General features: G+C 43.8%; 1 protein-coding gene across 3 annotated transcripts in view; it reads left to right on the forward strand.

Annotated features, from left to right (window-relative positions):
• SLC23A2 (solute carrier family 23 member 2) overlaps positions 1-25,242 on the forward strand; it is a 258,087-nt gene that overhangs the window by 93,518 nt on the left and 139,327 nt on the right. For all 3 annotated transcript variants that reach the window (XM_040345915.1, XM_040345916.1, XM_040345914.1), the window contains one exon: positions 19,024-19,293. In XM_040345915.1, coding sequence (XP_040201849.1) covers positions 19,189-19,293 — 105 coding nt within the window. In that variant the 5' untranslated portion in view covers positions 19,024-19,188. The remainder of the gene's footprint in view (positions 1-19,023; positions 19,294-25,242) is intronic.

A 25,242-nucleotide genomic window follows, 5' to 3' on the forward strand; every position in this document is an offset into this window, starting at 1 on the left:
CCCCCATTCCCCAGGAGGCAGCCGAGGAGGAGAAGAAAGAAGACCACCGCGGATCAGGAAGTGGCAGATTAGGACGATCTGCCTAGCAACAGGCACTTCAGGTATGTATATAAAAAAAAAAGGTTTTTTTTTAAACAAATTATTTTCCTTAAAGTGAATGTGGTTTGCGTTCATAAAAATGCATTCATTCCAAAATCGGATGTGAAAAGTACTTTCAAAAGACATTTACAGTAATACCTTGTATTGCGAGTAACTCGGTTTACAAGCTATTTTTTATTTTGTATTTGTTAAACAAAATCCTGACTCAATTTGCGGCCAGAGGTGTTGGGCGGCAGTAACGCTCAGAGACACTTGGTTCCCGAGGGTTTCCGAGCATCTCTAAGTGTTTCCGAGTGTCTCTGGCGCCCCCACACCTCTGGCCACATGCGCTACTGCATACACCAGCAGTGGCACTGGAACGTGTTTTGCTCGCTTTGATATACGAGTGCTTTTGATTACAAGCATGCTTTTGGAACAAATTATGCTCGTAATCCAAGGTACTACTGTAATTGTACTTTTAGACTGTTTCTTGAAAATCTACTAGTTTATGGCCAGCTTAAAGGTGTTGTAAAGGTTAATTTTTTATTTTCTAAATGGGTTCCTTTAAGCTAGTGCATTGTTGGTTCACTTACCCTTTCCTTCCATTTCCCTTCTAAATGTTTTTTTTTTCTTTGTCTGAATTTCTCACTTCCTGTTCCTCCTCAGTAAGCTTGCCCCCATCATCCGAGCTGTTCTGGCTGGGGGTTAGTCAGCGTGCTCACCCCCTCCCTTGGGACTACATCCCTGCAGAACACAATGTCTCCCCGCAGGGATGTAGTCCCAAGGGAGGGGGCAAGCACGCTGACTAATCCCCAGCCACAACAGTTGGTGGTCTTTCTCATAGAACTCTATAGCCTTGTGCACACGATCTGTTTTCCTGGTGGTAAAAAGTCAGCCAGGAAAGCCGAGAACCTGCTCGGCAGCTTTTTCCCCCTACACACGGACTGTTTTCCTGGCAGGAAAACTGCCATGAGAGCTTTGGCCGGGAATCCCGGCCGTGTGTATGCTCCACCACAGTGTTTCCCATAGGAAAACTGCCGGGAAAAAGACCGCCGGAAATACCGTCAGGAAAAAAGAAAAGAATGACTCGATTGACCGACACTGGGCTAGATTCAGGTAGCCGGGCGCATTGTTAAGGCGGCGTAGCGTATCGTATTTACGCTACTCCACCGTAAATCAGAGAGGCAAGTGCTGTATTCACAAAGCACTTGCCTCCTAAGTTACGGCGGTGTAGCGTAAATGGGGCCGGCGTAAGCGCGCCTAATTCAAATGAGTATGAGGGGGGCGTTTTTTATGTAAATGGGTGGTGACCTGACGTGATTGATTGTTTTTTACGAACGGCGCATGAGCCGTCCGTGTACATATCCCAGTGTGCATTGCTCCAAAGTACGCCGCAAGGACGTATTGGTTTCGACGTGAACGTAAATTACGTCCAGCCCTATTCGCGAACGACTTACGCAAACAACGTAAAAAATTCAAAATTCGACGCGGGAATGACATCCATACTTAACATTGCGTAAGCCTCATAGAAGCAGAAGCAACGTTGCGCCGGAAAAGCCTTACGCAAACAACGTAAAAAAATTCCGCCGGGCGCACGTACGTTTGTGAATCGACGTATCCAAGTCATTTGCATATTCTTTGCCGTAAACGACGGAAGCGCCACCTAGCAGCCAGCGGAAATATGCACCCTAAGATACGACGGCGTAAGAGACTTACGCCAGTCGGATCTTAGCCTAATTTTGGCGTATCTTGCTTTCTGAATACAGAAAGAAGATACGCCGGCGCAGCTTAGAATTTACGCGACGTATCTATAGATACGCCGGCGTACATTCTTGCTAAATCCGGCCCACAATGTATCGGGCCAATCCGAGTGGCTCTGTACCTTGTGATCGCTGTGATGAGCAATTACAAATGTGCTGTAGTACTGTTTATTTCTAAGAGCCATACCCCTCCCACAGCGAAAAAAAGAGGAACTAATGAATAAACGGTTATTCATTAGTTCCAGAGCATTTAGGATATTACAGAGGATCCAGGGAAACGTATGTTCCTATCTTCTATCTTTGGGGCTGTTGCATTGTTTCCTGGATATCATTAGTTCTCATAGCTGTGAGATCTTCTGATTGCTCAAATGCTGTTGATGATTCTGTGCGTTTTTGTCCTCATGGAGAGGTGACTAGGAATGGCATAGTTAAACCTTGTCACAGTTCTGGTAGAATAGGAAATGGACTTTTTTAGGACACTGATTCATCCCAGTGATGAGTCACACTCCGTCTTCTTTGCGGTCTCACAAAAGACAGGATATTGCCACTTCTTACATCGCAGAGCTTGGGTGTCTATGGAATCAGCAGTTGTGTCATCGCTGTAACCAAGTCTCATTTTGTTTCTGTGCACCTTTAGCACTCGACATTTAAGTCCTGTTATCCATCGCAAGAAGCTTATTAGGATCTCAATACTAATCTGAGGATCAGTCAAGGTTCAGACATTCTCTCACTGCCAGACTGCACCTCCTTCTAGTAGGGAGAGATTGGCCTGTTAACCCCTAATAGGCCGTTTGCATGCCCTTACTTGTGAAAAGCATAAAGAATTAAAGGGCATGCTATCATGTGTGGTGTCTTACCTTCTGTAGAATCACCATTGATTAAACCCAATTCTACTCTCCATCCACCATACATTACCATAAAAGTCTCAACATTAACAAGACGTTATAGTTTAGTTGCACTGAACACATTTTAATCACTAATGTTTGCCCCCAATTTATTTTGAATGTGACTTGACTGGTTTTACTTGCTGCTTGTTGTATATTGTGAATATTGTTTTACATTTTGAGGTTTGTGGATTCAGAAGTTGGAGGATAGGCAGATACATCGCACCTGCTTCTTGGGGGGGGGGGGGGGGGGAGATATCTGCATATCTGTGGTCAGCTTAAAAGAGAAGTATGGGGTTTACAAAAACAAACCCTTCTACTCACCCAGTTGTATGCAGCAGCGATCTGATGCTGCATTTGTCCCTCGCCGCCTCTGCACTGAGAACTGAGCAATCAACAACCACTGATCGCTCAGTTCTCCCCTCCTCTCTGAGCAGAGAGTGGAGACAGCGGAACCCTGGCTAAAGCCTAGATACACGGGCCGAATGTCGGGCAGCATTGAGCGGTTCAATAGAAACCAGCCGACATTCGGCCCATGTGTACTGCAGTCAGTCTGACAGAAGCCAACCAGGGGCTGTGCTGTCACTCAGGCAGCAGTGGGAAAGACTACATGTTAGAGCTGCAGAATTAATAATTAAAAAAAATCTGGCGTTTGCCGATTCTTTCATATAACAAGTGGAGAGACTTATCTGCTCACTCAGCTGTCAAAAGAAAATATCCGGGTATTCTGTCAAGTTTTTAACAGGAAACATTGTAACTAACACTTCCTCCTTTGATCAAAGGAATAAACTTCTGTGTGTGTAAAGAAAAAATTACGGCAGTTTGTAACAACATTGTAGCTAACACCAGGGGTCGTCAAAATCCGGGCGCCAGGTCGCAATTGTGACAAGAAATTGTGACCTAGCGGCCGGTAATTGAGGCCGCAGCTTTGCGGCCTACAAGGTCGCAAAGCCGCGGCCTCAATTACCGCCTGCCGCGATCGCGCACGGAGGCACAGGATCCTGTGTCTCCGTGCTCCCCCGCCGCGCGATCGCCGGTAATTGAGGCTGTGACCTTCTGTGAGCTGGCACCATCTGGTGGTGGCCGTTGGCATTACAAGTTAAACAGCTGTTCTAATGTGTAATCTTTCACTATTTTCACTGCCATCTCCTTCCCTCTAAGTAGAACCCCCAAACATTATATATGTTTTTTATTCTAACATCCTAGAGAATAAAATGATGATCGTTGCAATACGTTCTTACAGGTCTTACAAGCGCACTTTTATGGGGAAAAAATACACTTTTTTTTTAATTAAAAAAATAAGACAACAGTAAAGTTATCCCAATTGTTTTTTATTGTGAAAGATAATGTTACGCCGAGTAAATTAATACCCAACATGTCACACTTCAAAATTGCGTCCGCTCGTGGAATGGCGACCAACTTTTACCCTTTAAAATCTCCATAGGCGGCGTTTTAAAAAATCTACAGGTTGCATGTTTTGAGTTGCAGAGGAGGTCTAGAGCTAGAATTATTGCTCTCGCTTTAATGATTGGGGCGATACCTCACGTGTGGTTTGAACACCTTTTACATATGTGAGCGCTACTCACTTATGTGTTCGCTTCTGCGCGCAAGCTCGTCTGGACGGGGCGCGTTTTCTGGCTCCTAACTTTTTTAGTTTAGTCCAAATCTTTTTCTGACACTTGTTTCTTAAGTTAAAAGCAATATTATTTGCTATAAAATTACTTGGAACCCCCCCCAAACATTATATATATTTTAGCTGAGACCCTAGGGAATAAAATGGCGATTGTTGCAAAATTTTATGTCACACTGTATTTGCCCAGCGGTCTTTCAAATGCATTTTTTTGGGAAAAAATACACTTCAATTAATAATAAAAAAAAGAAACAGTAAAGTTAGCACAATTTTTTTGTTGTTTTAATGTGAAATATTATTTTAGCCAGAATCGTGCAGCTCTACTACATGTACCTGGGTGCTGATTGGCAAGCTACAGTCTTGTGAATCAGCCGTGTCATTGCTGATAGCCACGCCCTCTGCAGCAACATCTTCTCATCCCACTGTAGTCCATCCAGACACAGCCTATATGACAGTGACAACTCTGCTCTGAATTCAGGAGTGGTGCAGCATCTTTACCACCCCAGGAAGACGCATTAGGTGAACGTCACTGGTAGGATCAATGGGTATTTGAGGGATTTTGCAGAGGGAATAAAATAAATTGATCGTGCAGATGCACCCCTGTATGTGATGGTGTATAGGGACTTCTGTGTATCCATCCTCATAGCTGTAAGATCCAAGGCACAGCTGCCTCCCTGATAGTCTCATGAGGTTCAGAGTGAGATTTGGTGAGGTCACTACTTTTCTGCTCGCTGTTCTTATTACTAGAGGCTCAGACATGAGGAAGCAAAGCCCTGCCTCTATCCAGATGGCCTCCTTATTATAGAGACTCAGTGTAAAACTGGTTATGGTAAGTCGGTAACAGGGAAAAGATCAGCTACAGGAAGACCACAGGTAATATTGGCGAGTGGTGACTAACCATTTGTCCTCTACCTGCCTTATTTTTGGGCACTGATTTCAAAGTTCAGCTCATCTTTAAAGTGGACCAGTGAGTAAAAATGTGAAATCTTCCATTGCTGATATGTTTTTCTAAGAGGCAGTCATTGTAGTCCTTGCTATCTAGCAGAACTGCACGATTAATTGTGAAGAATCAAAATCGCAATCTTTTCGTTCTCTCTAAGGCCTCTTTCACACGGGACGGATCCGTGATGATCTGCCCCGTAAACCTCTGCTTGCTCAGTGGGGATCGCTCTGTTGATCACCGCTGAGCCGCCGGATGACAGGGCGGTCCCCGCACACTGTGCAAGGACCGGGGGGATCGGATGAACACGGACTGTCTGTCCTTGTTCATCCGATCTGATACGCAGACGGATGGAAAAATAGGGTTTTCCTCCGTCTGCAGAATCGGAGGATTGCGGAACCGGGTGAGATCGGGTGTTCATCTGCTGACACCCACAATCTCATAGGGAATAATGTATGTCCCTTTTTCATCCATACACGGATGGATGAAAAAGCGGACATATGGTCATGTGAAAGAGCCCTAACAAATGCAGAGAGTTCTCACAGTTCTCACAGCTGGATAAACACAATCCAGGCAGCCTGCCAAGTTTTAATACAACATGTGAATAAGTGGAAACAAAGTATCTCTTCCTTCTTTTATCAAAGGAGTTTGTAGATGAAGACATTTTTAAACCATTTAAAGACCAAACCTTTTCTGACATTTGTTGCTTACAAGTAAAAAATCATTTTCTGCTAAAAAATTACTTGGAACACCCAAACATTATATATATATATATATTAGCAGAGACCCTAGAGAATAAAATGGTGGTTGTTTCAATATTTTATGTCACACCGTATTTGCACAGCCGTTTTTCAAACGCATTTTTTTTTTAAAAATACACTTTTAATTAAAAAAAATAATAAATGGCAAAGTTAGCCTAATTTTTTGGTATAATGTGAAAGAAGATGTTATACCACGAGAATTGTGATCTTTATTCTAAGCAAAAAAATTGTAAATCTAATTTTAGCCAGAATCGTGCAGCTCTACTATCTAGTGAGTAACTGTCCTGGAACATGCATGCAGGCTTTTCACACTTCAGTATTTCCATGCTTTATCCAGGATGATGCCTGACTAAGCAGTGAAGCAAAGATCAGTTTGATAACCCTGGAACATGCATCTTATACAATCAAGTGTGCAGTGGCAACTCTCATTTCTTGGTCCCCACAGGTTTCCTATACATTTTAGGTATCTGGTTCCGTTTGGGTTAAGCTAGTTATGGCTGTTACATTTCTGTAGTGGTTGTGCATTGGAAAGAAACGAGTTACGACGGTGTATCTCCAGATACGCCGTCGTAACTCTGAGTGTGCGGGGTCGTATCTATGCGCCTGATTCTTTAGAATCAGTTACGCATAGATTTCCCTAAGATCCGATCGGCGTAAGTCTCTTACGCCGTCGTATCTTAGTTGCATATTACGCTGGACGCTAGGTGGCGCTTCCGTATATTTACGAGTAGAATATGTAAATTAGGTAGATACGCCGATTCAGAAACGTACGTGCGCCTGGCGCATTTTTTTACGTCGTTTACGTAAGGCTTTTTCCGGCGTATAGTTACCCCTGCTATATGAGGTGTACGCAATGTTAAGTATGGACGTCGGGCCAGCGTCAAATTTTAAAACGTTTTACGTCGTTTGCGTAAGTCGTTCGCGAATAGGGTTTTGCGTAAGTTACGTTCACGTCGATAGCATTGACTATTTGCGGTGTAATTCGGAGCATGCGCACTGGGATACGTTCACGAACGGCGCATGCGCCGTTTGTTAAAAACAACATTTACGTCGGGTCACACTGAATTTACATAAAACACGCCAACATCTTCTAATTTTGAATTGGGCGGGCTTATGCCGGCCCTTATACGCTACGCAACCGTAACTTCGGGCGCATAATCTTTCTGAATACCATACTCGCCTCACAAAGTTACGGCGGCGTAGCGTATAGGAGATACGCTGCGCCCGCCTAAAGATGCACATTTGTATCTGAATCTGGCCCTATATGTGTAAATGAATGAATTCTTGATTGCTTCATGCATACATTAATACGTTTGTATAGCTGGAACTCTTATTTTAGCTTTGGGTAGGAAAGGGAATGTTTTTTTTTTCTTTTTCCCATTATGGAGGCTAAACGGAAAGTGAGAAGAAATCTCTACAAATTGAGGGGAATTCCCCTTTTGGACAACTTGTCATTAAAACAGGATTACACCTCATGTGTGGTGCCTGTGATAGTGGTTAGCAGGACAAATAGAGGTTGAATATACCCAGCAGGGGGCTGGGGCATCAATAAAAACTAGTCAGGCTTTTTTTAAATCTTTTCCTACTAAAAGTGGACCTTCACTCTCTTTTTCTTCAAACAATATAGCTTCAACCCCCCCCCCCCCCCCCTTTGCACAAATCATAGATATAATTTCTTATTATTTTTGGAGGGGAAATCCCTTTTTTGGGGTAACCCAGAAAAACAGGTATGTGGGGAAAGGAAAAAGAAAATTTAAGATGTGAGGTGAATGTTTAACATTACAGGTAGGAAGTGCCTGACACTGCGACTTTCCAAGTAAAATGCTGCATATAATCTACTCTTGGAAGCTGACATTGCATAGTTTTTAGATCTGTGATAAAGGAATAGCATATTGTGGGGAGGAATCGTTGGTCTAGTGGAAAAGTAATCTTAACAATTTTATTTCCATGTCTCAAGTCTAAAAAAAAATTCCAGTTTTGTATTTAGAACCTTTGAGGGTTTTTTTAATGTGAATTTTCTGTCTATAAACACCTTGGTTTTCTTACTTCCTTGAGAACTGTTCCACACAGGAGTAATGAGCAGAGTGGGGTCCTCCTTTAGATGCATGGAGTGCCCTCAGGAGCACTTGAAATCTGTGGACTTTTTTTCCATGTAATGGGATTTCATGGTAGCTGTGTCCATCTTTGTGTTCTCTGGGACAGTTGGAGAACTGGTTGAACTCGATGGACTTGTTTCGTTTTTCAACCAGACTAGCTAATTACCGGTATGTAACATTTTAGCAGTCTGGCTCCAGAGGTGTCAATGGGAGGTAGACCTCCTCCACTGTACATTATTACCACGTACGTTATTACCACGTATATAACGTACCTGTGCTCACAGCAACTCACAGATTAGATTAGAATATGCTGCTTATTCTCTTTAATGTCTGTTATGAGATTTTTTAAAGGAGCTACAAATAAACCAATGGCCCCTACAGGGTTGGGAATAGGCCATTCACTGTATACTTATAGTTATTTCTAATTTTGTAATCGTTCCAATTTTCTTTCCTGCATACCTTGTGCGCTTCCTGTTTTGACTACTCGTCCCGATGCAATCAAAGAATTTTTTTAAATCATCACATGATGTACCAATGGTCAGGGTCGTTATCTTCTGACTCCTGCTGTACAAACGAATAAAGTTCTGTTTACATACCTAAAAACAATATGATAAAAGCACTCTTGTCAACATATGAATAATGTCCAAGCAATGATATCATAAACAGCGCTGGTGTTGGTAATTAGATGTGACTGAATAATGGTTTTGAAAGTTCAGACCAACTTCACATGATAAAATAGAAATAGATCCATTGATAAAGAGTGGCACACTTATAGGAAAGTCCGTATGCGATAAAAGATGAAGAATTGTCAGCAAGCACCATCCACCATCAATTCAAACCATCACCACGTGGGACAGACGATCCCCCTCTGGGGTACAAACTCACCAGATGGATAATCAAAATGGGCGTTGTATAGCTTCCCAGAGAATGATATACTCTTCACAATGAGGGACAAAACCAGCAATGAGGCTCACCGTCAAAAAGAAAACAGAGGATGCATATAGCGTAATTCCGTTTAATAAAGTGTTAAGCAAACCCCTCAAAGATAAAATCCCCACTTATAATGCACGTACTTGCAAATAAAGAAAGCTTATATCACCGTCTCCTATGACCGGAGAGAGAGTTGAACGGACCCCGCTGTAGGTAGTGGATGAACACTTCCTGGATCCGGACTTCAGTGAAACGCAAAACGTCACTTCCTATGCGTCGTATAGGTCACGCTCTGACGCGTTTCGTCATCAGACACCTACTGTGTTTTCGACCCGTAGGCTGTGTATGGTGCAATAATGATGCTCACTTTTTTTAAAAGTAATTATTCTGTCCAGTAAGGTGTGTATTCGCCGGCCATTATAATAATGTTCTGTGTTGCCTGTGACATACACTGAGCACTTCTGGACATCAGGGACAGAAACTGTGCGTTGAGGTAAGTGCCTTGACACAGACACATGTTCTTACTGCACTGTCACGCATGAAAAATCAATCTGTCCTCCTGCATCTGGTTGTGTTTGATTCCTGGACCTAGAAGAGCGTGAGCAGAAGACCGAAAAGGGGCCTAAGGCTGGATTCACACCTATGCATTTTTAGTGCTTTTTGCATTTTGCAGATTTGCACTACAGTCAATTCACCATGGTTTCCTATGGAACACGTTCTGTAGTGCAAATCTGCAAAATGCAAAAAGCACTACAAATGCATAGGTGTGAATCCAGCCTCAAACTGCAGGATATGCATGCCTGTGTGTGTGTAGGACCCCTGATAATGCGTTTAGTTTTAGTCATCGCCATTCATCAGACTCTAGTGCACATGTATTATTATGTCTGACGCCCAAACCCACAGGTTGTGCACGGAGGTCACAGTGTTTTTTTTTTATTTGCAGGTTATGTCATGAGAACAGGCACCACGCCTTTACTTGCTTTACCTTTTATTAACCTTTGCCATTGAAAGTAAATGATCTTTTAATTGTATGAGTGGCATCAACAGATTTCATATTCTCTGTCAGCAATTATCTCTGGATTACTTGTTTTACGTAACTGTAAGTTCAAGTGTTGTTTTTATTTTCTTTGCTTGGGGGTCCTTATTCATAATTACATATATAGTCATGGAAAGAAAAAAAACACTTTAATATGGAGTTATACAGATCAAATTATACAGGTTTACCAGAGAGCTGCATTCGTAGTTAAAGCCATGCATACTTGTTATGTGGCCTTGTGGATGTATAACCTCATCCTTCTATAGAGCTACGTACTATTTACCATACTGATATTGGCTGCATGCAGCTGAGCAGTATTAAATACTACATTACAGTATATAGTATATACTTTTTATATATTGGGTTTAGACTGTAAAGGATCACTCCCCCCCAAAACTTGTATTTCAGCTTTTGGTAAAGGCAGAAGAGAGAGGCCATATGACAGTCTCTCATGTCGCTCAGTGACTTTGTTGGAGATCTCTCTTCGCTACGTTCCCAGGGTCTGCACATCTGCTGTCCCCCTTCTAAAGAACCTCCAATTTTATCTGCTGTTTTTTGTTTTCTTTTAAAGAGAAGTGCGGTATTCCAAAAACTAAAACATTTCTACTGACCTAGTTGGATGCAGCATTGAACGGATGATGCATCTGTCCCCAGCCTCTACACAGAGAACTGAGTGATCAAAAACCACTGATTGTTCAGTTCTCGGTCTTCAGTGAATTGATGACTGACAGTCACAGACTCTCTGCTTTGCCTCTCCAGTGCTCACTGGAGTGCTGGGCGTTGGGAGTGGCTGGCTCAACCTCTCAATGGCATCTGGGCAGATCCTGGCATTATAGTCAAGATCCCTGCTGATTCTAGACCAGCTCTGTGACTTCAGCTGACAGTGGACTTTGGCCCACTGTCAGCTGAATTTGGTTTACAGGAATGTAGTACCAAGTGCACTGCTGTGATCCATAAAAACTGGCCAAAATAGCTTTGGCCATTTCCCCTATAAATCATTGTTGTGTGAACAGGAACAAAGGCTGGATTGGGGCAAACATTTTCACTATTGGAATATCCAAGACCAATAGGAAGTCATAGGTTGACTCAGCCAACCAAGCCCCACATAAAAACTGAAATCTCACTTTTTGGTTGCTTGGCTATTACACTGATCTACCTGCATCATTATTATTATTATTATTATTATTATTATTATTATTATTATTATTATTATTATGAGCTCAGGAAAGTTGAAAAAAAGTCTGAAGCCAATATGGGCATACTTAAAGCGGAGTTCCAACCACAATTAGCATTTTTTAAATGTATGTCCTTTCATCCTGTGTTTTTATAATATAAATCTGGTCACTTACTATTTTACAATCCGCCGCCGATCCGCATAGATATTAAAAAAAGATAGTTTATAAAACTATATCTACACTGTTGTAATTTTGCTTGTGGGCATTGTGAAGCCTACAGGCATTTACTTCCTGGAAGTCTTGGATGGGGCGTGATAATTGGACAGCGCACTGCATCCTGGGAAATGATGACACACATTTCCCAGGAGCATTAGAGGGAGATGATGTCAGAATCCTAGGTGGTTTCAAAGGCAGATTTCGTGGGACTGCATAGCAACAGGCATTTCCAGATGAGTAAAAAAAAAAAAATTCTTTTTTATTCGTAAGCTACAGTTTAAAGCAATTTTTTTTTTTTTTTGATGGAACCTCCACTTTAAGAACATTGAATCAGAAAACTCCTATTTTAAGGAGAGGTCAGGAAAGGTGGCCTCAAAAGTTTCTGTCATGACGAAGGTTTCCTTAAACTCACTTTAACCTCTTTACTACCGCCTACCGTCAATTGATGGCGGCACGATAGTGCTCTCGTTCTAAAAGGACGTTGTATGAAGTCCCCGCCTTGCCGAGCCACCAGGGTGCGCGCGCGTGTTACTGGGAACCCGATGCGCGTGCCCGGCTCACTAGGGTACACATTTAACCCCTTGATCGCCCCCTAGTGTTAACCCCTTCCCCGACAGTCACATTTACACAGTAATCCGTGCATATTTATAGCACTGTTCGCTGTATTAAATGTGAATGGTACCAAAATAGTGTCAAAAGTGTCCGGTGTGTTCGCCGCAATATCGCAGTCACGATAAAAATCACTGATCGCCGACATTACTAGTAAAAAAAAAAGAAAATGCTATAAATCTATCCCCTATTTTGTTGCCGCTATAACTTTTGCGCAAACCAATAAATATACTCTTATTGCGATTATTTTGTTTTACCAAAAATAAGTAGAAGTATACGTATCGGCCAAAACTGAGGAAATTTTTTTTTTTTTTTTATATATTTTTGGGGATATTTATTAAAGCAAAAAGTAAAAAATTATTGCTTTTTTTTTCTCAAAATTTTAACTTTTCTTTTGTTTATAGCAAAAAAAATAAAAACCGCAGAGGTGATCAAATACCACCAAAAGAAAGCTCTATTTGTGGGGAAAAATTATTAAAATTTCATTTGGGTAAAGTGTTGCATGACTGCGCAATTGTCATTCAAATTGTGGGAGCGCTGAAAGCTGAAAAATGGCTTGGGCAGTAAGGGGGTGAAAGTGCCCAGTATTGAGGTGGTTAAAGAAGCTGTCTCACTTCGGAATATCCGATGGAAAAACTCAGTTGGGGCTACACACTGACTTTTTCCATCGGAAATTCCGATCGTGTGTACGGGGCATTAGGTTGGCTGTGAAGTCACACATGGCACCTCTCCTCCTTCCATGGTTGTCTGCCAATGCAGCTAGCAAGGAGACATAACATGTAATAAGGGGTGCGTATTTGTGGAGGGGGGAATGCCTTGGCTTAGTACAGCAACAGCTTCCTGTAGGGCTCACTCACATGGGTTCAGGCTGGGATCGGAACCTGGCCAAGCTCATCCCTACTTCCCAAGCTGAAGCACATAAATGTGAACTAACCTCATACTAAGGAATGAGATTTTTTCTTGCAACGATTTACCCAAAAGCATGCATTTTATTGCGGGAAGATGAACAAGCTATTTAGGACCTCATCACACCCATCCCATACACTTGCAATAATGATGTGCATACATTTCACATGTTCTTTCAATGTTCGATTCATTCATTTTTTTTTTAACATAGTTGTGTGTTTTATTTATGTCTTTAGAAACAAGATATACCTGTGCTCAGATCCCAATAGCTTGCCCATGCATATAATCTACCAGGTGCTAAAGGGGTGTGACCACATATTAACACTAAAAATACTGGATGAACCCTCTGCACACTGCTATACCCTTTCTACCAACTTTGCAATAAAAAAATGAGGATATTTAGTGCACACATATTGCAATACATGTGTAACCACCTCAATACTGGGCACCTGAACCCCCTTCCTGCCATAGTTATTTTTCAGGTTCCAGCACTGTCACACTTTGTATGACAATTGCGTGGACATTCTACACTGTAACCATGTGACATATTTTTTTTATCTTTTTCTTCACACAAATAGAGATTTATTTTGGTGGTATTTACTCACTCCTATGTTTTAAATTTTTCCCCCCAAAAAAAGACCAAAAATGTTGAAAAAAATAGTTTTTCTTAGTTTCTTTCAGTACATTTTTCAAATAAGTAATCTTTCACCTTCACTGATGGGCGCTGATGAGCCGGTGTCTTTTCGATAAATGCCCCCTGTCGAATAATGCCCGCCCGGTACTGCTCTTGCGGAGCCGCCAAAAGCCTCCAACATCCGAATTGACTAGCAGCTGTAGATGGCGCATGTGCACTATAGCCAACATACTGCCACACACTCCCGATGCTCGTGCAAGTCTGCAAGGGCCGGATTTGTTCATGATGGGCACGTGTGAGGGGCAGATGCCTACAGAAGGGGGCGTAATTTGCAATTATGGCCAGTGCTCCTCTCCTAAACAAATATATCTCTGCTATTCTTCCTACACGTGTTTGCGGCCTATCTTTCACAAGCAATTGCACTGCCCATCATTACAAATTACGCCCCCTTCTGTAGGCCTCTTCCCCTCACAAGAGCCCATTATGTACAAATCCGCCCCTTGCAGACTTGCACGAGCATCGGGAGCATGTGGCACTATGTCGGCTATAGTGCGCAGGCGCCGTCTACAGCTGATCGTCAATTCTGAGGTTCGTGGCTTTCGGCGGCTTGGAACTGTGCAAGCGCTGCCCACGCACAGTAACGGGCGGGCATTATTAGACAGGGGTCATTTCTCGTCAGAACACCGACACTGATGGGCATTGATAGGCTGCACTGATGAGGCGGCATTTGTGGGCAGTGATGAGGCAAGAATATGCCGCACTTATGGGCACTGATAGTAGTTGGCACTGAGCACTGATAGGCGACACTGATAAGTGTCACTGGGCACAGATAGGTGGCACTGGTGGGCATTCATGGGTGGAATTGATGGGCAGCAGTGATGGGCATTGATGGGAAGCATTAATAGTCAGCACTGACTGGCATCACTTGTGGGCACTGCTGGCACTTTTGGGCACAGATTGGCAATTATGGGCACTGGTTGGCAGTGGTGGGCAATCATTGTGGCACTGGTGGGCACTTAATTGTAATCAGGGCACTGAAGATTATTCCGATGGCCTTCTGTAGCACACAGTACTGCAGAAAGAAATAGTTACTCCTCAGGAATAGGCACAGATGTGAAGAAGCCTTTAGGCGATTTATTCTATTCTGCACGTACTGGAAAAATATCAATTCTATTCTGAAATAAGTACCAGAAATCTGTCTTTTCCTGTGACATTTAAATGCTCTGTCAGGTGCTAGTAACAATTGTCACCAGGATTTTACAACTGTTGCTAAAGCAGGTGGTGAGGCTAAACCTGCCAATGGAAAAGACAACTGAAGGAAAGTCCCCTCTTCGGAGAGACCTCCTCTCACCTCTGGTGTCTCTAAGATGGGAAGTGAAAAAAAAATTCCTTAACAGGACACAGAAAAAAAAAAAACTGATCAGTGTTATAACAATTTCCTACACTAAGAAATTGTTGTACTTGTACAGCTGGAATTGTGTAATTCTGTTGGATAATTGTTTTATAAATTCATAATTAAATCTGGTCTGGTCTTAGCAGAAATCATATATGAGCAGATCTTGTGACATGATATTAAGTCCGAGGGAAGACTGTAGAGAAGATGTACAGAATAAACTTCACTTGTATTGCATTTATTGCATTGACTAATATACAGACCCAAGGCACTTCATACATAAATTATGGTGAAGAAGTGTCTGTTTTACCCACCTGTTACATAGCTACAAAGGTTAAAGAAAACCCATCTAGTTCAACAAAAAGATAAAAAATAAATTATACAGAATAAAGAAATCGAAAACCTCCTAATACAGAGTCCTTTAGTGTCCCACCACACTTGTATGACTTAAAAATTGTACAGTTTCCATTACGACTTTTCTATGCGACTTGATGCGACTTTGGATGAGTGCACCTTTGTTACGACTTTGGCTTTGACCAATGTAAAAATTGTGTTTGTGCTCTACAAAGTCACTAGATATGTACAGAATGGATTTTTTTTATGTTTTGGTTTCTTTATTTTCTTATGAATTCCACATTTTCAGAACAATTCAAATCAGTCGAAAACTGATTGATCGATTCAAATGTGAAGAATAGCTGGTTGTTAAGGATTGGGCCAGGAAGCTGACCGTTGCATCCTTAAAAACGAATGACTTATCAGCTGTCAGCGGGTTTCCCCACTGACAGCTGAATGCAAACAAAAGAATGCCAGCAAAACCCCCCCCCCAAAAAAAACAGTCCCGTCCCCCCCCAAATCCATACCAGGCCCTTATCCGAGTATGCAGGCCAGGAAAGGGGGGGGGGGGGGGGGGGTGTTGCAGAGCGATTTAACTTGGGTACAGCCAGCCTGTCAGAAAGCGGCTAGCAATAATCATTGTGTGTCGTCCCTCCCCCCGGGAGAACACAATAGCTTCACCATAGCTATAGAGTGTGTTGATGCGGGAATCAAGTCAAAATCTAACCATCTATGTAAGTACAGAAAGACCAACTTACTGTATGTGAAGTTGGAGGGGGAACCTATAAGCCATGAGAGTGAGTTTTAAAGCGGTTGTTAACCCTACTTGATCATTTTTACCTACAGGTAAGCCAATAATAGGGTTTACCTGTGGGTAAAAAAAAAGATCTCCTAGACATCACTGGTGCATGCGCTCTGAAGGTCCGGCATACCTTGCAGGAGCTTCAGAGCTTTGTCTTGAAACCTGAGAGCTCCTGCACGTGTGTGGGAGTGATGTAATTACGGCTCTGACCAATCACAGCGCTGGAGCTTGCGAACCCTGAAGAAAGACGGGGAGAACATGTCAGCCTTTATGGAGGGCTTTGTTCCAAGGTAAGAATTTCTTACCTTATGCGATGCATACTAGCACATTATGCCATTGTCTTGCATTTTTTTTTTAAACATCCTCAGTTTACAACCCCTTTAAGACCTAGCTTGGTATAAGACAGCTGCTCTTATAAGCCACTTCTGGGGAAATATGCAAACAAAATAGTTCATAAATGTAAGCATGTGCCTAAGGCAGAATGGCTGGCTTAGAACTGTGTACACCACCAGACCCTTTGGTATACATGTGCTGCTCATTCTTAACACTGTCCTAGTCTAGACTCCGTCTCCCTTCATTCCTAGTACCCTCTAAAACACAGGTATCAAACACAAGGCCCATTGGCCGAATCCGGCCCTTCAGGCCATTTTATGTGGCCCTCGCACCTCTCCTGCAGCTCCAGAACTCCAGCCCTCCTCCAGACCCTTACTTTCTGCTTTCAAGCAATGCATCCAGCTTCTTCCCAGCAGCAGCATAAGGGAAGGGAGGGGGTGCACTGTGATATAAGGGAGAGTGGGGGACTCAACTTCTGATGGCTCTTGACATCTAATGTAAAGGGGAGGGGATGCGCTGGACATTCAATCTTACAGATACAACTGGCCCTTTTGAGGGCAATCATAATGCTGATGCGGCCCACAATGAAATTGAGTTCGACAGCCCTGCTCTAAAGGATGGTGGCATATGGTGAATGGAGCTTCAGCATGTTTTCTAAGAGGTCTAGACATCTCTGACTTGGCAATTTGAATTCAGCAATTTTTCTATAGTTGAGCAGGTTGTTGTAACGACCTTCTGAGATGGAAAAGAGGGACACCCCTTAGAACAGAATATTGGGGCAATAGATAAATTCATTGCGCTTCTCAATGGCATGGACCAGCCTTTCTCAGTCTTGTTAATTTGGAGGATCCTTAAATTCACTTACATGGGGCACCTTGTCTCGGGAAATCCCTGTTGGTAATTAATAATAGATCTGCAGCTCATGGTACGCTAGTGTGGAAAAATAAGGAATGTGATGAAGTTGGTGTATTTTACACCTGGGTGTTCTATATGACAAAATAATTTTTCCTAGTAATTTTAATTTGATGTAATATTAACAGCTGGAACATAAACACAGACAAAAGAAAATTGTAGTGTTCCCTCACATTGATGATCAGTGGTGAAGTGCCCACTTACACCGGTGGCCAGTAAAATGTTCCCTTACATTGGTTGACAGTGAAGAAGGACCACCTTTTGTTTAATTATTGGCCACCCTACACAGTCTAGAGTGGTCACTTGGGGCCAAGGGGGGGACGAAGTGCCCATTAAACTTAAAAAATAACACTTAAGCCCACGTATGGGTTTCCCGTCGGGAAAACTGTCATGAGAGCTTTTGGCCGGTAATCCCGGCCGTGTGTATGCTCCATCGCAGTTTTCGCAGGGGGAAAAAAAAACAGCTATTTTTTTTTTTCCCCAACGGTTTTTAAGCCGGCAGTTTTCCTATGAGAAAAGACTGCGGTGGAGCGTATACACGGCCGGGTTTCCAGACCAAAAGCTCTCATGGCAGTTTTCCTGTCGGGAAACCCGGTCGTGTGTAGGGGGAAAAAGTTACCGAGCAGGTTCTCGGGTTTCCCGGGGGTAAAAAGTCCGCTGGGAAACCCGTACGAGTGTACAAGGCTTTACGTTGGCGGTCAGTGGGAATAAGGATCTACACAGATAGGTAATCACTGAAACCAATGATTTTTTTAGTTATCAGAGAGGCAGAAATTGGTCAGTGCTCAAGGAACCTTCAGCATCATTTGAAGAGTCTGTTATCCAGTGGCACAATTTTATATCTTTACCAAAAAAAATCCAGCCTAGCCAATGGGTTGAGCTGGCCATGTAGTTTTCTAGATTGTGAACTCACTTGTAGACGTCATTGCCACTACGATGTTTACAGTTTTTGTTTTTATATGTGTGCGGTGAAGAGGCCTTTTCTTGGACAGAATCAGGAACAGTTCGAACCCTGTCAGGTTTTTATTGCTGTCTGTATTTCCTCCGGGTATATTCACTTTATTTGTCCTGTGACCATTGTCCCTGAGACAGAAAGGGATGGGAATTCCAATTGTTACAGCTGCTGCCAAAACAGAAGAAGGTTATTCAAACTCTATCGAACATGACTTGGGCAACCGGAAAAAATGATAGGGTTCTAACTATTCCCTACTTTATCTGAAATAAAAAAAACCAAAAATGTTTCTGCTATAGATATACTTTAGTATCTTTCTAATTATGTATGAACATTGGGGCAGCAATATTTTATATTTAGTCACCGTAGGTTTTGCTATGCTTTGCTATATAGTGGTTGTGTTTCTCACAGTGCTAGCCTATTATTCCGGCAACTCCTAAAAAATGTGTTGCTGATAATTTTATCCTAACAGTTGTTGAGAGAGATAGAGAATGACAAAGCGATTGCAGTCAGCCACATATAGCTCTCATAATAGGTAATCTAAGAAAAACATTGAAATACAATATCGGCATTATGGGCTTATTAAAAATATACTACATTTTCCATCTAAAGTATTTTACCTTCATTTTTATTATCTTTCCAGGTACTCTTGAAGGCTGTCCATACAAAACTTGTCCGTCTGGATGTTCAGGGTGGCAGACCGATCCCTTTGACCCCTGAAGCTTCATCTCCCTAACCCAGGTGCAGTGTTCATCCCTTCAGCCGGGCTCAGCTGAGGCTATAGATAGAAGTGGACAGTGTTCCAGCAATGGGCATTGGTCGGAACCCCTCATCTAAGGCAATGGAATCCACAAACTCAACCGACGGGAAGTATGAGGAGGAGACGAAGCATACAACCTTTTTCACCATGCCAGTAAGCCAAAAAATTCTATGTCTGATTTATATAACTACAGTAAAACCTTGGATTGCGCGCATAATCCGTTCCGGAAACATGCTTGTAATCCAAAGCACTTGTATATCAAAGTGAATTTCCCCATAAGAAATAATGGAAACTCAGATGATTCGTTCCACAACCATTTATTCATAAGTCCTTCAGTTTATAGTCCATATAAAAATATTATAGCAATGTGACCAGGTTGTGTAACCATAAAATGTCCATCTACGAATGGAAACCTCCACAAGGGGATTAGAAGCAAAATCAAGCAGGAGCTACAGAGTATAACAGAGAAGAGAGGCGCCTCTAAGTGTAGCAATAAGTTGCTAAATGTTGTACCTTCCTTAAATGTAACCATATTGCTACACTTAGAGGCGCCTCTCTTCTCTTTTATACTCAGTTGTGACATGACGATACTTGTATATCAAGACATCGCTTGTATATCATGTCAAAATGTATTAAAAAATGTTGCTTGTCTTGCAAAACCCTCTCAAATCAAGGTTTTACTGTATTGCTCATCTGGGCTAAAAAAAAAAAAAGTGATACCTTATAAATTATACTATATTGCTAACCTTACACATTCTAGTACTAAGTAATTTTAAAGAAGAGTGTGTGATTATTACATGTCAACAAAGTGTCCTGTGTGTTTTATATGTTTGTGCATGCTGCACCTGCTCGGGTCTGCAACTGACAAATTCAGTACTGTATAGACCAACTGCACACATACAACCAGACCACCATCCTCTGTATTTAGAGAGATTGAATTGTGTGTAGTCATTCAGCTTGACCTGTAAAAAGTGTTTCAGAATACAGTGTGACGGTATCGGTATGATATCCCCGTCAACGTTCCCTTCTTCCCATAACGACAATCACCCCAATATTCCACGAGGAGGGATATCCCTGGAATCGCCCAGAAAGCCACACATGAGACAAGCTTACTGCTGGAACAAGACACTTTATTGACACAAAAACTCAGCTTATATGTGGTTACAGCCTGTTAGGAACGCCCCCCTCACACAGTGGGGTTTCCCATACAGATTATAGGAGACAAGTCGGAGCCGACCATGCAGACATGTTTCTTTAGATAAAGACATCAGCGGAGTTAATTACTAGGTGTAACAGCCTGACCACAATGAAGCAATCAGAATAATTAACATGAGCCCCTTATCTAATCATTGTAAACAGTAAGGCCGGTCTCCTTCCCACACACAATAAATCAATTACCATTTGAACTAGGGAGCTGGCTGAGGAAGGGTCATTAACATGTTAATAGCTTGTGGCACATGAACCAAGCAGGGAGATTTACACTGACATCCTTCCCAATGGCCCCCCTTTTTCTCCCTGCTCCGGCAAACCCGGTTGGACCTTCCCTGGTCCAGTAGGGTTGACGGGTTCAGAGCTTTTAGTCCGAGGTTAACTCCGTTTGGCGTGACTGACCTCCATTGGTAACTGCTTCCGACTCAGGTATGCTACCGGGTCGTCAGATCACACGCCGGTCAGTCCCCAAGTCTTTGTGCGATCTGCAAAGTCACCAGAAGTCAGTGTGAAGACAGCGAATGGGTCTGTGCGCCGCCGTCTAGGTGTCCCGCTACGGGAGGGGGCAGGTTATGGCTCTGAAGTGACAATCACAGGAGATTCATAAAAAGAAAAAGTTATATTTGTTGAAATGCTGTAGCACTGGTGCTCAGAGTCCGGGGGGGGGGGGGAGGGGAATCAGAGCCCCATAAGGTCAGCCACCCCCTGCTCCCTCCGCAGCCGCCGGTTCTCCTCCTCCATGCGGCTTATGCACTCCTCCAGCTCTATGTACTCACGGATCAGCTCCTGCTTGCTCATGTCCTGCAGGCTCTCCACGTGGTCCTTCATCATCAGGAACTGGGTGGTGGTGTAAGGGGCCACCGGTGGGCCCTTGGCGAACATCTCGGCACGCATCTGGGACGCCCGCTGCGACTCCCTCTCCTCCAGTCGCTTCTTCTCCTCCCAGGTCAGCTTGTTATACGGCTTCCAGGACCTCTTCTTCTTGAAGGGTGGCCGGCGGTGCCTCTTTCTGCCCAGCTCCCTCCAGGGCCCCTCCGGCTCAGGGCTGTCGCCCATGACCAGCTGACAATGGTGTTCCCTGTTGTCCGTAATAACAGATTGTACCATGAGGGCTTCGTAAGGGGTGCCCAATGGTTCTTCCTGACCCAGCTCCTTTGGATCCCAAGCCGAGTCTACACAATGGGCTGCTGCTGGTGGGCGGTACCCAGGTTGAGACCAATTTGACCTGGTGTTGTCATTCATGGGGCAATTCTGCTTGAAGTGACCCAGCTGTTTGCACCGGAAGCAGCGTTGTTCGTTGCCCTCCTGGCGATGATAGCGAGGGCTAGATGTCACCGGTCTGTTAGGAGGTTGGTATCTAGCGGTTGGTGGGTGTGAGGGCACCGTTTGTGGTGGAGGTTGTTCCTGTGGTGTGACCTGGTTCGTCTTGCGAGTATCTGCATATTCATCCGCCAACTTCGCGGCCTCTGGTAGAGTCATGGGCCTGCGATCTCTCACCCAATCTTTGACGTCCGTCTGGATGTCATTGTAAAATTGCTCCAGGAGCATTAGTTGCAAAATGTCCTCTGCGGTGGTGGCCTGGCTGCTGTTAGCCCAGTTAGAGGCCGACCGGGACAATTGGCATGCCCATTCCGCATAAGAGTCTTTCGTGGTTTTGCGTGAGTCCCTGAACTTCTGTCGGTGGGACTCTGGGGTTACTGCATAACGAGCCAGGAGCACTTCTTTAACCCGGGCGTAGCTATGAATATCCTGATCTGGCACGGTCCGGAAAGCATCAGAAGCTTTGCCTGACAGTTTGCCTGACAATATTGCAACCCAGTCTCCTCTAGCTATTCGGTGCAGGTTACATTGTCGCTCAAAATCCGCCAGGAAGTTATCAATCTCACAGTCCTTTTCATCAAAAGCTTTAAAAGCGCTAAACGGAATCTTCCTTGCGTCTGCTGTGCTGTACTCACTGTTCGGAGAAGGTGCGGCTGCTTGTTGGACTGCTGCCAGTTTTAACTGTAGCTCTGCGTCCCTTATTTGTTTATCCTTCTGTAGTTCTGCGTCTCTTATTTCTTTAGCCTCCTTCGCTAACAGGTCCATCACTTTCAGTACCACATCTGGCGTTGGGTTCGGGCCGAACCATGCTAGCTTCTCTCTCATTAGCTTGTTGGCTGGCGATTCCTCCTCCTGAATCACTGGTGTCTCCATCTCTTGTACTGCTGGCGTTGCTGCCATCCCGTCCTCCTGGTCTATCTCCATTGATTCTGCTATGATGACCCGCTTGGTTTTGTTGCTAGCAATCCTTCCACGAACTTCCAGTAGTTCTTCCAGTGTCTGCTTGGAATCCGGGTGTGAAGGGGAATAGAAGGGAAAAATCCCACTGCTACCAACCAATTGTGACGGTATCGGTATGATATCCCCGTCAACGTTCCCTTCTTCCCATAACGACAATCACCCCAATATTCCACGAGGAGGGATATCCCTGGAATCGCCCAGAAAGCCACACATGAGACAAGCTTACTGCTGGAACAAGACACTTTATTGACACAAAAACTCAGCTTATATGTGGTTACAGCCTGTTAGGAACGCCCCCCTCACACAGTGGGGTTTCCCATACAGATTATAGGAGACAAGTCGGAGCCGACCATGCAGACATGTTTCTTTAGATAAAGACATCAGCGGAGTTAATTACTAGGTGTAACAGCCTGACCACAATGAAGCAATCAGAATAATTAACATGAGCCCCTTATCTAATCATTGTAAACAGTAAGGCCGGTCTCCTTCCCACACACAATAAATCAATTACCATTTGAACTAGGGAGCTGGCTGAGGAAGGGTCATTAACATGTTAATAGCTTGTGGCACATGAACCAAGCAGGGAGATTTACACTGACATCCTTCACATACAGTATAACCAATATGCTAGCCAAACACTGTACAGTTTAAAGGAGTTGTAAAGGCAGAAGTGCATTCTATGCATTAAGATAAAAAGCCTTCTGGGCACAGCACCTCCTAATACTTTACCTGAGGTCCCTCTCTGTCCAGCGATATCCACGACTGTCTCAGCCGTCCGAGATTCTCCCTCCTGATTGGCTAAGACACAGCAGCGGTGCTATTGGCTGTCAATCAAAGTCAGCTAGCCAATTGGCCGTCACTGCTGTCAATCAAAGTCTGCCAGCCAATCAGAGAGGGGGCAGGGCTGGGTCATGGGTTCCATATCTGAATGGACACAGGGAGCTGTGACTTGGTTCAGGGTGCCCCCACAGCAAACTGCTTGCTGTGGGGGCACTCAGCAGGAGAGAGGGGAAAGGAGAGCTGAAGAGGGACCTGAGAAGAGGAGGATCAAGGCTGCTCTGTGCAAATCCACTGCTCAGAGGTGGTAAGCATAACATGTTTGTTATTTTTATGGGAAAAAAACAAGACTTTACTCACTTTAAATTTGTTGTCCTGAAGCAAAATCCGAGGGCGCCTGGCCAGTTTTACACAAGTCTGGACATATCTTTATGAGAATGTTGAATTGGGCTATAACTGTATTTCTAAATATAACCAGTGAATGGCAGGTGTATTATATAAGGTTACACACCCTTTCTGGTTATAGGACTGTTTCTTAAGACCCGCACAGGAAATAACGAAATTATCTAGCCCTTATCACTTTTTATAGGCCTCTAAACACTGCACAAAGAGTTGTTCTATTGTAAGTTGTAGATGCTGTGTAAATTATCTCCAGGAATTAATCTTGGCTGATAAGGACATTTATTACTGAACAATTGCTAAAGGTTAGTGGTTTTTGCTTTTGAAGTTGATAAAGTGGTTAATTAATCTACCTATAAATAGGTTAGAGGTAGGTTGAGGTGTAGGTGTGATCTGACCGCCCCCAGGTATCGGAGTTCCTCATGCAATCAATCTGCTTCCAAGGGTGGACGTCTGTCCCCAACCTCCGCTCCTTTCAGCCTGGCATTCAGTTGTACAGACTTGGTGGCGGCCAGTGATAGAAACACAGTATACTTGCCACATAAACACAGTATACTTGCCACAGGAATCTGCAGGAGGACTCTCTTGCCATGTGAATGAGGCCTTGTAGCAGTAAATGTAAGGCCCCGTACACACGAACAAACATGTATGCTGAAACTGGCCCGCGGACCAGTTTCAGCATACATGTTCTGTCGTGTGTAGGCGCGAGCGGGCCGAATTCCAGCAAACATTTGCCCGCCGGGCCTTTTCCCAGCAGACAAATATTCCTGGACGTGTTTTAAAACCGTCCGCTGGAATCCTGCCCGCTCGTACATGTACGGTCGTCAGTACAGACCTACCGTACATGTCCGAGCCCCCGCCGCCCCTCGCATGCGTCGAATGACTTCGACGCATGCGTGGAAGCCTTTAAATGGCAGGCCCGCCCACGTCGCCGCGTCATCGCGGACACGCCCCGTGTATTGTTTACGCGCGGACTTCTGTACGATGGTTAGTACAGCCATCGTACAGAAGCCCTCTGGCAGACATGTACGGTGAAAACGGTCCGACGGACCGGTTTCATCGTACATGTTTGCTTGCTCGTAAGTACCCGGCCTAAGTCCATTCTAAGAAGCAGCAGAAATATTTAGCTTCCATAAACACAGGTCTCAGAATAGGGCCCCCTATCTGACATTTGTGCCCACAAAAGTGTGTAAATCTAAATGCACAGATGTGCATGGAGGAGTTTCCTTCTCTTTGTGCATTGTCATACCTAAATGAATGCAAGCAGGAGCATCTTTGGCAATGAAGTCTAATCCCACAGGGCCTCTGGGTGCACACTAGAGAGCGCTGTCAGGTGATAGAGAAGGAGAATAGGAGTGCACTCACACTGTTTAGTTCAGCGGTGCCAGAGTCCGACTTTCCCCCCTTCCCAATTCCATGCTGGTCTGAACTCACCCT

The sequence above is a fragment of the Rana temporaria genome, chromosome 3, assembly GCF_905171775.1.
Source record: "Rana temporaria chromosome 3, aRanTem1.1, whole genome shotgun sequence".
NCBI classification, from domain to species: Eukaryota; Metazoa; Chordata; class Amphibia; order Anura; family Ranidae; genus Rana; species Rana temporaria.